A 15,062-nucleotide genomic window follows, 5' to 3' on the forward strand; every position below is an offset into this window, starting at 1 on the left:
GATATCTTGTTTACGTGGATACGAGTCATCAGAAATGTCGTTTCTGATCTGTGTTCATCTCAACAGTCGATCTGATCATGACTTCCTGGTTTGGTGACATATAAGTTAAAGCTGCGTTTCCGTTCCACAAAAGAACAATAAACAGACACGGAAGAGGAGGAAAATGTGACGGATAGTGGACAGTGAGTGGACAGGAGTAATCATATTAATCCGATCACTTTAAAGTGGACCACCTTGACCAGTCATTTGGCTTTTTGCAAAGACAGACCAAGATTTAAAATGCTGTGTTGATATAAACTGTGTGAGACAGTATCTGAAGTCTTTCTTCTAATCTAATCCCACGCTTTATTCCTAATCCAGACTGATGAGTGGTGTTTTTGCTCCTCGTCTGCAGGTCGCCTGAACTGGTGGACAAAAGTAGTCTCCAACTGTCAGAATCTGCTGCCTCTGGCAACAAGCGGGGATGGAAACTGCCTGTTACACGCAGCCTCACTTGGTGAGTATCAACCTTTAAGACCTTCAAACATCACCCCGACACTGTGCAGGTTCACGCTCTGTGGGTATTTATGAGCACAGCTTTATTGTGCGCTAAAGCAGTAATTGTTACAACGTCATAATGCACATTCACTTAGCCTTTGTGGCTCACAAAGGAGTCCTTGTCCAGAATATTAATAACGCTTCAGCTAATGTGCTGGCTGTGATCCAGTGTTTGTAGTGCATCTCCTGCATGTGAGCGCAATATTCAACCACTTAACCTTTGTCAGGAGAATATTTACAACAAATAATAACAATAAATTCAGCTTTTTTTGGTATTTCTAGAAACATTGTACGTTCTATGCAAGACTTTTGCAAATGAGTTCATTTTGGTTTTGTATTGCAGGCATGTGGGGCTTTCATGACCGGGACCTGATGCTGCGGAAGTCCCTGTATGCTCTGATGGATCATGGGATGGAGAGAGAGGCACTGAAGCGCAGGTGGAGGTGGCAGCAGACCCAGCAGAACAAAGAGGTCTGTTCTGTAGACTGTGATGACTGTATGACGGCACCGCGTGTCCAAGGAATGTCGTGAACTTTTGACCTTGTTGACAAAAGTATACGGGGAAAATGATCAAAGGAAAGTCTTTAGATACTTCCTTTAAAAAAAAGAGAAGAAAACAACACAAACCACACTGGAACATTGAGTTCCAGTTAAAGTGCTAGTTCAAGTCTTTTTTAAAGTGTGTTTGCATGAGGTTCTGACTCACTCTGCATCCCAGTGAAAAGAGATCAGGTTAATAAGTATTGGAAATGACTGGATCATTATGAAACTGTGTTGGGAGGGACAAACCAAACATTAGGCCACCACAGATTAAGTGAACTACAGGCAGATTAAGATGTTTAATGCAAGCTGTTGTAGTGGAGACTGATCAGCTGAAATCAAATGCTGGACCATAACCACGTACTGCATGTGCACGCTCTGTGAACACATGGCTGCCAGCTGGGATACAAGTCATAACATCGTTTAGCCTCTAATCAAAAGCGTCATCCAAGGAAATCGACACCTTTTTCATTCACGGCGAGACCAGTTTTTCCAACTAGAAACTGATGTTTGTAAAGCGCTCACCCTCCTCGCACCAAAGTCCAGACAAAATCATCATTTTGAACTCACTGGGACACAGAAGCTGCTCGTCTCCTGCTGCCTTCTGTAGTAAGTGTGTGCCTCTGTGGTTAATAATTGTAAGTCACTGGTGTAGGCAGTAGTGGATGAACAGCTCTTGTGTGCTGTAAAGGAAAATCACAGATTTTCTCTCTGGGCTGTGGTGTAAGGGTTTCGCCTCGTAGGAAGTGACACAGACGTCACTTTCCAGCTGTTTTAAGCATCAATTTGAAATAATTCAAAAATAATCCTTGTGTCCCCACTGCCATGTTGTTGTTTGAGAGTGAGTGTATGTGTCCCGGTGCAACACAGTCAGCTCCGTGTGTGCACCGTGTGTGTGCACCGTGTGTGTGCACCGTGTGTGCACTGTGTGTGCACCGTGTGTGCACCGTGTGTGCACCGTGTGTGTGCACCGTGTGTGCACCGTGTGTGCACCGCGTGTGTGCACCGTGTGTGCACCGTGTGTGCACCGTGTGTGTGCACCGTGTGTGCACCGTGTGTGTGCACCGTGTGTGTGCACCGTGTGTGTGCACCGTGTGCTGCACAACCACACAAACCCTGATCTATACCTTAAAACCTCCAGTTAAAGCTGTTTCCTCAGTTGTTAGCATGTAGCCTTGTGATAAGACCACTGTGTTATACCACTGCATGCCTCTGTGACATTTGACACTCTCTCTCTAAACTGTGTGTGTGTGTGTGTGTGTGTTTCCCTTTCACCTCAGTCTGGTCTGGTGTACACAGAGGAGGAGTGGCAGAAAGAGTGGAATGAACTGTTGAAATTAGCGTCCAGTGAGCCGAGAATACACTACAGCACCAACGGCACCAACGGGTAAGGTCTGCCACAGACAATGCAGTCACTGTTCTCACACACACACACACACACACACACACACACACTCATGTTTTCATTCATGAACAACCTGACTGTGAATCCAAACTCTTTATATATAAGAAACAACAAGTTTAACGCCTGTGTTTTAAAAGAAAAACATCAGAAACGTGTCTAAACTGTGTGGTGTGTTATAACCTGAAGCTCTGTTGCTCTCGTCCTCAGGGTGGAGTCCTCAGATGAACCAGTTTATGAGAGTCTGGAGGAGTTTCACGTCTTTGTCCTGGCTCATGTTCTCAGAAGGCCTGTAGTGGTGGTGGCTGACACCATGCTGAGGGACTCTGGAGGAGAGGGTGAATCTCAATACCACTTTATTTCCCTTTACTGTATCTTTGATGGTCACACAGCAGAGGACTGGGTTTGTTCACTTGTGTGTGGAGTTAGCAGGTTTTCCCCGGGTCCAGTTTCCTCCCACAGTCCAAGAACACGCAACAACAACAACTGGATACTCAGTAGATGTGAATGTGAGTGAATGGTGGTTCATTTCAGACGACCTGTCGCCCGACGTCACCTGGACCCTTATTTGGAGGATAAAGCGGTCGACAATGAATGAATGAATGAATGAATGAATGAATGAAATTTGGCCTGGGCGATATTTAAAAAACGACAGCTGAATTTGCATTGTTTTAGCAAACAGGAATATTGTCTACTGGCATCAATGTGATCGTTTTAAGTAAAAGCAGAGACTGCATGTAGTTTAAAGTAATGTAATGACTAGCATCCAATGCTAACTGGGCTATTTGGTCAGCGGGTGCTGGAGGAAAGTCTTTAATGCCCTTGTTGTTCTTCCTCAGCCTTTGCTCCCATCCCATTCGGAGGCATTTACCTGCCGCTGGAGGTGCCAGCTGCCAAGTGCCATCGCTCTCCGCTCGTCCTGGCTTATGACCAGGCTCACTTCTCTGCTCTGGTCTCTATGGAGCAGAAGGACGGCCCCAAAGAGCAAGGTAGTGCTCTATGTTATTCATTTCTCTTTGTTATCACTGTTTACGGCCCTTCTAATATGTAGCTGACATTTTAAAGCCAACAATCAATAACGTGTGTAACATTTTTACGTGACTTCTTCTTCCTCAGAACAGCTGATAAGTAAAAACCGTTGAATAATTAACACGGTTTCGAGCCGCAGTAAGCACTACATTAAGAGCCACTTCCTCCCTGAACACTTAGTGCCTGAGCTTTCTTTTTTAAATAGTGACCTTAGTGGTTTATTTGAGAATGGTGACTAATGGCCATTTTTGAGTACGCCCAGTGACACCAAGTTAGCAGAATGAGTTTAAAGTCTGAAACATGAGAATGAAATGATGAACTACTGTTTACTGATGTTTGTGCACAACTAACAAGATAACTTCAGATGCTCTGAATAAGAAGGCTGCATTTGTTTGTGTTTTTAAATAGAAAGTGAAGGAGTTGTTTTTTTTTTCCTCCCGTTTCCACCAGCAGTTGTGATCCCACTCACTGACTCGGAGCACAAAATGCTGCCTCTGCACTTTGCCGTGGATCCAGGGAAAGACTGGGAGTGGGGCAAGGATGACTCAGACAACGTGATGCTGGCGAGGTATCGTCTTCTTTCTGTCCAGTTAAAAATAAAGACAGTCACAGGTGATGCAGACTGACAGTGTTGGTGTCGAGGGTTTGATCCCTGACTGCAGATTAGTGACACTCTCTGCCACTGACAATGAGATTAACTCTAAATACCTGCTATGAATGGAGCAGCAGAAACTCATGCCAAAACAGGGGGTGGGCGGGGCTCTACCTCATTCACACCATGGACATTTTATTTAGATGAAATGGTGGATGGAGATAATATTACACGAGTGCTGAAGGTAAAAAGCTGCTGAGGGACAAGAAAACTAAACGATTCATGCAGACAGATGCTGCTGCATCATCCACGTCCCTGTTAATCAAAGATTCTAAACAATTCTAATCAAAACAAAAAAATAACATTGCTTTAGTTTTGATTGTCATAGCCTGTGTCTTTTCAAAAGACCCGCACAGTTTCAGCGTAGTAGAAAACAACGGCTTGCTTGTGTTTACGTTGCTGTCTGATGTCACAGAACTGTCGTCGGGTAGACTCTCAAATCAGCAGCTCTGAGCTCTCAGTGAAATGGTTTGGAATGGAAAATAGATTTTTAATCACAATTTTATGGAGAGATTCTGAAAGATTCTGTTCTCAGACTGTAAGTAAGATTGAATGCAGCTGTTTAATCACAGCTGATAGTGGAGTTGTGCTTGATAAGAACCAGTCAGGGAGTGAATGAGTGAAAGTGCGTCACCATAGGTTTCTGCCAGTCTCCACTGAAACACACAGTCCTGTACTTTCACACTTCTCCGTCGTCAGGGCGCAAAAATGCTGGAGTCTTGTGGATGCCAGGGCTGTTTGGAGCAGAGTTTATGCCCTTTTTTAACACTAGAGTAGCATGGCTGTAGCATGGCTGTAGCGTGGCTGTAGCATGGCTGTAGCATGGCTGTAGCATGGCTGTAGCATGGCTGTAGCCTTAAATACAGACATGACCAATGTTATGTGTAATAACAACTAAATGAATCATTTGGTCCATGACATCCGTGTGGATCAGTGTTTTCCAAACCTGGAAACGAGGATGTTAGAAAATATTCAATATTATAACTGAGAAGCTGGAAATTCAGAGAGTGTGAAAACATTGATTTAGTAATTAGTTATTGATCCAGAATAGTAACAGATAACAGTCACGATGGACGGCCATCATTGTCCTCTCTGTCCTCTCTGTCCTCAATGACCACACGTCTCTCGTCTGTCATTTATTTCTCTGTCAATTTTTCCTTGTCTCACACAGACATCTGACTCTCCTGGTGGGCGTTATGTTTTTAACACTATGTGTGTGTGTGTGTGTGTGTGTGCGTGTGTGTGTGTGTGTGTGTGTTTCTTTTTTCTTCCCTCCACTTGTTTTGGCCAAATGTTACATAAGACTTTTGTCTGAAAGCATGACTGTGCAGATCAGGGTCCATCCAGTTCACAACTGTTAGACTTTTTATAATACTGTTTTTTTTTTTTTATCATTCTAATGATATATTATATAATTATATTACATTTTCTCTGATTTAAGCTCAGTATCGTGTTCTAGAATCCAGGTTACGCCGATTGTTCAGTGTTGTCATAATGAGCAAGAATAGAATCCCATTGGTCAACATGAGCCGTCCGTCCGTCTGTTCTTTCTTCACTGAAGTTATTAATTGTGTGTCTGTCTCTCTTGTCCCTGCAGTGTTGCTCTGTCTTTGGAGGCCAAACTCCAGATGCTACACAGCTACATGACGCTCACCTGGCTGCCGCTGCCGTGTGAGGTAAACAACCAAGTCCATGTTTGTAAGGAGACATGTGGCCTGATGGGAAATCATCCCAAATATTAACTAACACTGATATTAAATGATTGAATTAAGACTTATTAATAACATCTGGACATCTTTAGGCTGTGTCCCACGACACATATGTGGACATAAAGCTGCACACAGGCTGTTTCTCTGGACTTTGAGATTTTTGACATCAATACGCTGTAAATGCACTTTATAGATAGATATAATATCAGTATGTTGCCCGGCCCAAGCCAGGAGACGATCTTATATGATTTCTGAATATAGATTTGGGTTCAAATTTATAACAGAATGTGTCCCAAACTGGATTTAAAAGATTTTTTCAGGACACACATTTGATCAAATCACTCAAGATGGATGTTAAGCGTCTGAAAGAGGTCCAAGTGTTGAGCTGCTTGTGATTAGCATCAGTTTTATTCAGAATTATTACAGATTTGTGTACATTTTGGGCCACACGGTTGGTGTAGTGGTTAGCACTCTTGCCTTTGCAACAAGAAATCGAGCCCCGGTTTGAACAAGGGTCTTTCTGCATAGAGTTTGCATGTTCTCCTCGTGTGTGTGGGGGTGTTCTCCGGGTTCTCTGGGTTCTCCGGGTTCTCCGGGTTCCTCCCACAGTCTAAACACAGGTAGTTTGGGGATTAGGTAAATTGGACACTCTAAATTGACCGTGATGAACCCCGCCCATCGGCCTATGTCAGCTGAGAGACCCCCCCCCTCTCTGGTAGATAATGGATGGATGTGCACATTTCCATTCTGGGTCATTCTTGTTCAAAGACGGTTCAGTGTGTATCTGCACCCTGCTTGAGATTGGGGAACTGCATCACTATATAGGTCATTTCCTCATACTGCAGTTTTTATTTTACAGCTCCTTTAACAAGTTTGTGGATGTAAAAAAAGTCACTTGTGTTTTCCTGCATCTGCAAAAACCCAAGTATGAGAAGAATGAATCACCTGCACTGGAGTTTAAATCCTCATGAACGTTATGGGATTCATTTTCTTGGAACTTGACAGTGTTTTTCTAACTTTGGTTGCAGCAGGCACCGCTGGCCCAGCCAGAGTCTCCCACAGCATCAGCAGGAGAGGACACCCGAACGCCTCCTGACTCAGGAGAGTCAGACAAGGAGTCAGTCAGCAGCAGCTCCAATGGCAACGGCGACACCACCACAGGATCTTCAACAGTCTACGGAGGCGGGTCCTTGGCCAAGAACAGCTCTTCTTCCTCCTCGAGTTCCTCCAGCACCGGTTCAGCGGGGACAGGAACACCAGGGAAGGACAAAACCAAGAAGGAGAAAGACAAGGACAAAGAAAAGAAGAGGGCAGACTCTGTGGCCAACAAGCTCGGGAGCTTTGGGAAGAGCCTGGGCAGCAAGCTGAAGAAGAACGTGGGTGGTCTCATGACGGGAAAGAACGCTGGAGCTGGAGGCGCCAAGCAGGAAGGTGGCGAGAAGAAAAAGGGCTCGTTTCGGGGGAGGAAGGGCAGCAAGGAGTGCTCGCCTTCAGCCCACGCCTCAGAGGATTCTGGGAAAGGCTCCCCCTCGTCCGGCAGCGAGCGTCTGAATGGAACGGGGAGCAGTATGAGCAGCAGTGGTGGGAGCAGCATGGAGACTGAGACCTATAAGTACAGTGCAGACGTCAAGGTTAGCCTGGGCATCCTCCGAGCTGCCATGCAGGGGGAGAGGAAGTTCATCTTCGCCAGCCTCCTCACCACCAGCAACCGGCAGCCCTTCCAGGAGGAGATGATCCAGCGCTACCTGGCGGACGCTGAGGAACGCTTTCGGGCTGAGCAGGAGCAACAGCGGCGTGAGGCGGAAAGGAAGAGCGTCACCAACGGCATCCAACCTCCTAAGAAGGAGGTGGTTTGCGGTACGGAGTCGAGTTACCGGTCTTATGAGGACAAAGAGGAGCTGTTAGAGAACTCGTCTCCTTCCTTTAACCAACTCAAACCCTCGCCTTTGAGCCCCTCTATGTACTCTGGGGTCATACCCATCCCCCGGCCCTCCTTCATAGACCCAACTCCTCCTCCTCCTCTTCCTCCTCCTGCTGCTGCTGTACCTCTCACCCAGCATCTTCACATGCACGGCTACATGGATAACCGGCGCCAGCTCGCCGGTGGCTCTCCTGTTACCTCCTACACCGGCCTCCCCTCCTACGCCACTCTTCCCCGACACTGCCCCACAACGCAGGGACTCTCACACCCGCAGTACCATATCCCAAATGTCTCACAAGGCCCCTCCTCCCTGAGTCCCTCTCGCCTCACGCCCTCGTATCCCCCGGAGTTCGACCCGCCAGACTATCCCGGGTCTGACCCCGCGGCCGCCACCGGGAGCTACACCAACGGCTTCCGGGATCTGCGCTCCGGCCTGGACTCTCGGAGCGGGCAGCCGCCCGTCAGACACTACTCACTGGGCAGTGCCGGCGGTCTGGTCGGCCTGCAGTCCAGCCGCTGTCGGACACCCAGCTGCAACTACTACGGACACCCGGAGACGGGCAACTACTGCTCCTACTGCTACCGCGAAGAGCTGAAGAAGAGGGAGACGGAACCGACCATCCACAGGTTCTGAGTGGACTCCAAATCGTTGAGTGGCCTTTTCAGTAAAAGTATAAATGAATAAACGACGGGCGGGGTGGATCAGCCTCCTCTGCTGCCTCCTCTTTTCAGCCGAGTCACTTCCTGAAGTGACAGGGTGAGAATAAGAAGGCTTGATTCTGGCTGCTGGGCTCACGTCGTAGACCGTAGAAAACACTAACTGCACTTCTGTTACATTTTGCTGTGGCTCTTATGCAGGTGTCCTGTATGTGTGTGTGTGTGTGTGTGTGTGTGTGTCAGCTGCAGGCTCTCCTCCTTTATTTAAAGCCTTGCCATTGTCTCCATCTAGTGGAGAGAATGTATACAGCAGGCGCCATATTTAATACTCCTCAGCTCACGTACGTACAGTGCATGCTCGCACCATGAAAAGGCTCCAGTCAGTGTCTCCTCTCGTTTGGTGAATTAAAGGGACAGTTCAGTCTTTTTTTTAAATGTTCTATGAGTTACTGAGACGTTATTATCAGACACAGAATAAAAAACCTCAACTGTCCCTTTAATGGGAGCAATGTGACGTCACATGCTTTGAGTGTGATGTCATCGTGTCATCACATTTTACACTACTCACACGTCCACGGTGGACTCGGTCGCCATTAGCATAATGCTAATGAGTTAGCGTTCGTCTGCACGTAAACATGTAAACGTCTCTGCAGCGGCGTTCACGCACACACGCGGTGGATCATGTGAACAAAGACAGCGGAGGACAAAGTAAAGACACTGTCCCCCAGAGTCTGATCCAGAGATTTCATTTGTTTTAAGGAATGTTTTTTTTATTTTATTTTGAAAGGGTCTTCCTGTTAAATGATTGAAGCAGCCGCGCGTCACCACACACGACGTCGACACACTCTGTTCAGACCTGGTTTTAACGTCCTGGACGATCCAGTCTCCTTCTCTGGGAGTCATGTGACCACGTGATTGTCATTTCAAAGCGAACTTTGATGCACATCAGACCAGCATTGCATCATGGGAAAAAAAACAAACCCTGGATGGAATCAGGGTGTAGTGATGATTTTACTGAATTAAAAGAAACTTCAAAGAAAGAAAGCGGATGTAACTTTTACATCTCATCATCATCATCATCATCATCATCATCATCTGACATATCTGAGGCAAAATTATGAACAAAACTAAAATGAACAAAGGAATAAAAGCTCAGTGAAAGGTCTCACAGGCTTCTCTGTGTTTCTGATTCACAAATCATAACGTGTCATTACATTTCATGACAAAATAAAAGTCCATGAAGTATAAACTCTGATGTGTTACAACAGTCGTGGACTGGTCAGAAACAAACGACGTTAGAACCAGGTCTGAACGGGTCTGACCGGGTCTGACCGGGTCTGAACGGGTCACATTGTGCACGACAGAGCTCAGTGCATGTTGGGATTTCGTTGTGTCTGTCGTTGGCAGGATGTGATGTGACGTATCGCCCTCTCATGGACGACACTAACATTGACACTGCACTGACAGAATGTTACGAAGCGATGAAGAAAAAGCGATTCTGTTGTCACACAGACGGTCAGCGTGGTCTCTGGTCCAGCGCAGCAGGTTTTTGAAGTTGTCCTGAAGTGTTTCTCTCGTGAAGCTTCAGTCTTCTGTCTCTGAAACACTTTGATTTTCTTACTTGTTGAAATGTTCTCCGCGTCCTGATGAAGTCGGCGATAAATCAACGTTATCTGGACAAACAGCCAGCGTCTGTAGCCCGAGCAGTCGTGTGTGTGACATGAGGTTTTCTTACATGTGGTTCAGGCCGAGTCCACACGTCGTCGGGTCGTTCTAAAAATCAAGAAAAGCTTCATTCACACGGGTTCATTTTTTACACGAGCATGTGACACAGATGAGTTAAGAACACACATTGTGTGTGTGGAGGAGCGCACGTGTGCAGAAACATCTGGAAAAACATCTGCGAAAATCTGTTCACCTGTGAATGAATGAATGAAAAGTCAATGATACTCAGCTACACGTGGACAAGGCATCAGACAGGAAATGGTCACTGTTCTGATTCATGCGAGGGTCGACCCTGCTGCTGTGCGCTGACACAAGCTTTTGTTGTCAGGAAATCAGATTAAGATTAAGATTAAGTGGGTTTAAAAACTGGAAAAGTAAATAAACAAGTCCAAGAAAGGAATAGTTCACTGATGTGCATGTAGCTTTGATATCAGTAGAATAAGGGAAGTCTTTTCTCAACCTCAGTTTCCTTCTTTTCTTTGTCACGTGCTCACAGGTGACACTTGGTCCTGTTAGCGTAACTGTTAGCAACACTGTTTACATTCTGAGAATGAGGTCCCGCCCCCTACGAGTGGCTCTCAAAAGTGCAGAATTAGCGTTGCAGTTTCAAACCTCGGACCAAGCGTCGCCGGTGAGCACGTCACAAAGAAGAAGGAAGATATTTCTGAGCTTAGGAAGCACAAGTTTTCCATATCCTAGTAAAACAAAGCTAAATGCTAATCGGTGAAGCCAAACTTTATTTTGGAAAGTTTTGAATTGATTTAGAATCACAATTTGACGTCCTTTTCTCAACTATACCAATGTCGCTCAGACATGAAGAGAATTTCAACGAGTAACTTTGAAAAAAAAGGTTTTTCAAAAACAAGTCACAGACTGAAGCTTTTATTTTTATTGTCCTGCTTAAAACGTTAAAAAAACTCCTCACTCCTTTTTGCACAAATCCAAGCACTTTGCGGACGTCCGTGGATACAACATGCTGTTTGAAGTTGGAAGTGAGCCGACTGTCGGTCATCTCTGCAGACTTCAGTGACTGTAGAAGAAGCAGCGTCGCCGTCTATCTCAATCTCCTCGTTGCCTTTTTAAAAACGTCTGTCCTCGTGCGCGGCGTCAAACTTCACGTCGTTTGCCTGCAGTTGTTACTGCAGTGAGCCCAAATCTGTCAAAAATCATTTCACTTCAGTGTTTAACGTGTTAGATTTTTTAAATGTGGAAATGACTACTTAAAGGTACAGTGTGTAAACTTTTGCTGCTGAATATGCCTCACCTTTCCCTTCCTATTCAGTTAGCATCCAAACATGCTACTGTAACGACAGCGACGACTCCTGATATAAATATAATGAAAAAGTCCAATTCTTTAATCTTCTGTTTCTGCCAAAAGAAAAAAGATTTCTTGTAAATTTTACACACTGCACCTTTAAATTCTTTAATTTGTGAGGAAATTGTTTTGTGTTTGTATGAAAGTTGTTGCCCGACTCGATTTTTCTTCTTTATATTAGAAAAGCACAATGTAGTATGCAATTCACTGCCTTGCCCAGTAGAGGGCATCCTTGTTTAGATTTGTTTTTTTTTTCTTCTCTAGTTGAAGTTTTTGCCCTAAAAAACAACCAAAAATGACCAAAGTGTCGGGTGGAAAACAGCAAGAAAACACGATGTAACAGTATTTTCTTACAGATGGACGAAGGTTTTTTTTTTGCTGTGCATTTAAAGAAACACTAAAGCTCTAATAACAATAAAATCACTTCGGTGACACTTTTTTCCCCCCGAGAAAACATTTGCTGTGTTTTTGCGTGTTGATGTGTTTTTAATGCACTTCCTGTCCTGATGTCCTTGCTGTTTGTGTGTGTGTGTGTGTGTGTGTGTGTGTGTGTGTGCATACACTGTTTTCCCCTGAATCAGCTCATGAAACCATTTCTTCTTCTTCTTCTTATTTTTGGACATACAACTTGACCAGGCCACACCTGTATATTTTTTTTATTTGTATTTAAAGATGAAAACAAAAATGTGTCGCGTGTTATTTTTGTAAGCCCAAAGTTTTTTCCAGTGTTTTTAAAAAGGAGAAGAATGTATAATATTGTTGGAAAGGAGAGCACGTGTTGACGACGACGACGATGACGACGATGATGATGATGATGATGAGCCTCCAGATTCTCCAGGCTCTCACTGCAAACTCATTTTCTTTAATGCTGACCTAACAAGATACCATTTGAGAATATATATATATATATATATATATAGTATATATATATTTCTAGTGAGATATTTTTTTTTAAATAGTTTCCTTGTGAAATAATAAGTTGCCGCGTTGTATGATGTTCTTTCTCACATGGCTCGTTGTTAATTGTCAAGCAGTTTGGGTTCAATTTGTTGCTCTCTTTTTTTGATTTGTACCATTTTTGTTGTTGTTTTGAAATCAACATAAATCCATGGAGAGGATCAGGGCCACGGAAGAGACAGAATCTCAGAATTCTGACTTTTCTCTCAAATTTCTTTGACAAAATTGTGAGAAAATTCTGATATTAAGAGTAAGAATTCTGATGGGTGTTTTTTTCTTTTTCTTTTAAGAATTCTGGGTCAGTATTCGGACTTATTTATCAAATATATATATATTTTTTAATTTTGTTTCCAAAATAATCCTAATCCTAATCCTCTCCCTGCTCAACTCATGACAGTAACGTTCTCGTGGACCCAGCTGGTCTCCTGTGAACCAGGGTCAGGTGGTTTCTGTGGGAACACTGAACTCCTCGTCGATGATCTTAAACATGGAATCCTTCCATTTGCATGGGACTGGAACTGTTGCATGTAAACGGCAATAACACTTGACTCAATCTGTGCATTATTTTGATCTTGAATTCAGTCGTCCTGATATTTTATTTTATTTCATTTTGACTTTGAACTATAGTTTTGTCTTTGACTCCTGAGGCTGTGTGACAGTGCAATCTGGACAGAAAGAACATCAGAGTTCATGTTAGGTTATTATTATATATTGTTGGTATTATTATTATTATTATTATTATTAATAATAATAATAATTAATAATAATAATAATATTTTTGCACCGTTTGAATAAATTCTCATTGTATTTCAAGAATACATTTGTTTTTTGTGTGTGTTTCTGTCTGAGCTGTAAAAGCTGCAACTATTTTGTCATTAAAAACTAAATAATATAATATTATAGTAAAAGGTTATTCATACATATTATGGTACAGGTCATGTGTTTGACACCTTCAGTCTTTACATTTTGAACAGAACTGCTTTTAATTAGAGCTGAAAATGACATAAAATGAACAAACGTAGTAAAGTGTCATCATTCGATCATCTCACGGAAAACATGGCTGCCAGGAAAAACAGATTTTAGCTACTTAACAAAACACTCAGCAGATGAAATCTGTTGTTCCACAGTCTGTTCCAGCACAAAAACACAGGAGAACTCACAGTGAGAGAAAGCTGCAGAGATATTCTAGGTTAGTCTTATTCTCAGTCATGTTTTAAGCTGCTTCACAGGGCACGTCAGTACCAAAGGTTATTATAGTTAACCAAAACTAACCATACATACATAAATAATCCTTGTATTTATTTTTTTTCTCTTCTGGCAAATTTGAAAGGTTTTTGAATCTTGCACCTTGCAAACTAAAACTGATAAAAATTTACAAAAACAAACTCATTTTAAAAACAAAAAGTCAAAACTAAAAAATCTCAAACTTTTCTAACCTTGGTCAGTATCTCACACAAACACCTGGACTAGCCCTTTATTCCATGTTTGTAGGTTGAATAACAAAGCGTTGATAAAACACTGAGTGTGTTTGTTCTCAGTCTTCACAGAGCTCAGTTATTGTTCAGAGGGAAGAAGAATTTTATTTGTGCAAAATCAATACACAAAAAAACAAACAGCTGAGTATCACGTTTAATTCTGTATTACCCTATAACCTTGTTGCATTATACATTGTTGAATAAGTCCAGCTCAGATGATGCAAGGCCCTGAGTCCAGGACTGTTTTATGTATTAGAGAAATTGGAGCCCCTTATGTAATATTGAACAGTTTCCCATGTGGTCAAAAATCCAGACCTCTCTCTGTTATAGTTCACCCACCTGCTGAGCAGGACGGATCCAAGCCTGCCTCTGTCTCACTGGAGAAGACTTCTTCTTTCGTAACTTATTTTTGTCCAAAGGAAAATTACTCTTGGTTTACTTTCACGAGTTTGGATGAGAGAGAAGAGGAGGAGCCAATCCCCACGCAGAGCCATCACAGGATCCAGGAAAAAGAGGTACTGTGGAAACAAAAACAGGCAGTAGCTGGTGATTAAACTGTTGCTTTTGTTTTTTAGAGGAGTTTGTAGTTTGAAACGCCACCGAGTCAAAGTTGAGTGCTATTCTACACGCTGGCCTACTGCATTACTGTGACGGCCCGATTGTATCCACTCTGATTATTCTTTTTTCATCATCATCTTTTTCTTTCACTGACTCTCTGAGTCTTGAGGAGCCTTGTCGTGCACAGAAACAGGACAAATTGTAATCTGACTAAGTTTTAGGACAATCTGATGAATTTTGCAGTAATTACAGTTAAAATTAAAGCTGCAAGCAGCAGCATGCTGTCAGCAGGTGGCGCTATGTCCTTGTCTTAGATTTCATGTGCTGATGTTTTCCCGCCGGTCTCTTGAATCACGTGTGAAGTTTTGAGCAGATCGGTCAATGTACGGCGAAGTTACAGGCCACTTCCTGTTAAATTCACAATGGCTGACTTCCTGTTGGGTCATGCTCATGTCTGTATACATGTTCAGGGCCAGTCTCTTGTGTCACGTATGAAGTTTTGAGCAGATCGATCAATGTATGGCGGCGTTATAGCTCACTAGTTTGGGCTTTGTCCTAGCAGGATTGCCCTGTAGGTGGCATTGA

The 15,062-nt window shown here is 43.5% G+C and overlaps 1 protein-coding gene across 2 annotated transcripts in view; it reads left to right on the plus strand.

Moving 5' to 3' along the window:
* The window catches only part of otud7b (OTU deubiquitinase 7B), a 39,511-nt gene extending 28,616 nt beyond the window's left edge, over positions 1 to 10,895 (plus strand). Inside the window, exons 5-12 of one of the 2 annotated variants that reach the window (XM_058648058.1) lie at positions 395 to 496; positions 881 to 1,008; positions 2,358 to 2,464; positions 2,690 to 2,817; positions 3,319 to 3,468; positions 3,959 to 4,076; positions 5,758 to 5,836; positions 6,898 to 10,895. In XM_058648058.1, coding sequence (XP_058504041.1) covers positions 395 to 496; positions 881 to 1,008; positions 2,358 to 2,464; positions 2,690 to 2,817; positions 3,319 to 3,468; positions 3,959 to 4,076; positions 5,758 to 5,836; positions 6,898 to 8,424 — 2,339 coding nt within the window. In that variant the 3' untranslated portion in view covers positions 8,425 to 10,895. The remainder of the gene's footprint in view (positions 1 to 394; positions 497 to 880; positions 1,009 to 2,357; positions 2,465 to 2,689; positions 2,818 to 3,318; positions 3,469 to 3,958; positions 4,077 to 5,757; positions 5,837 to 6,897) is intronic. The other variant, XM_058648059.1, reaches the window with a different exon arrangement.
* The last annotated feature ends 4,167 nt before the right edge of the window (positions 10,896 to 15,062 follow it).

Source organism: Solea solea, chromosome 13 (assembly GCF_958295425.1).
Source record: "Solea solea chromosome 13, fSolSol10.1, whole genome shotgun sequence".
NCBI lineage: Eukaryota > Metazoa > Chordata > Actinopteri > Pleuronectiformes > Soleidae > Solea > Solea solea.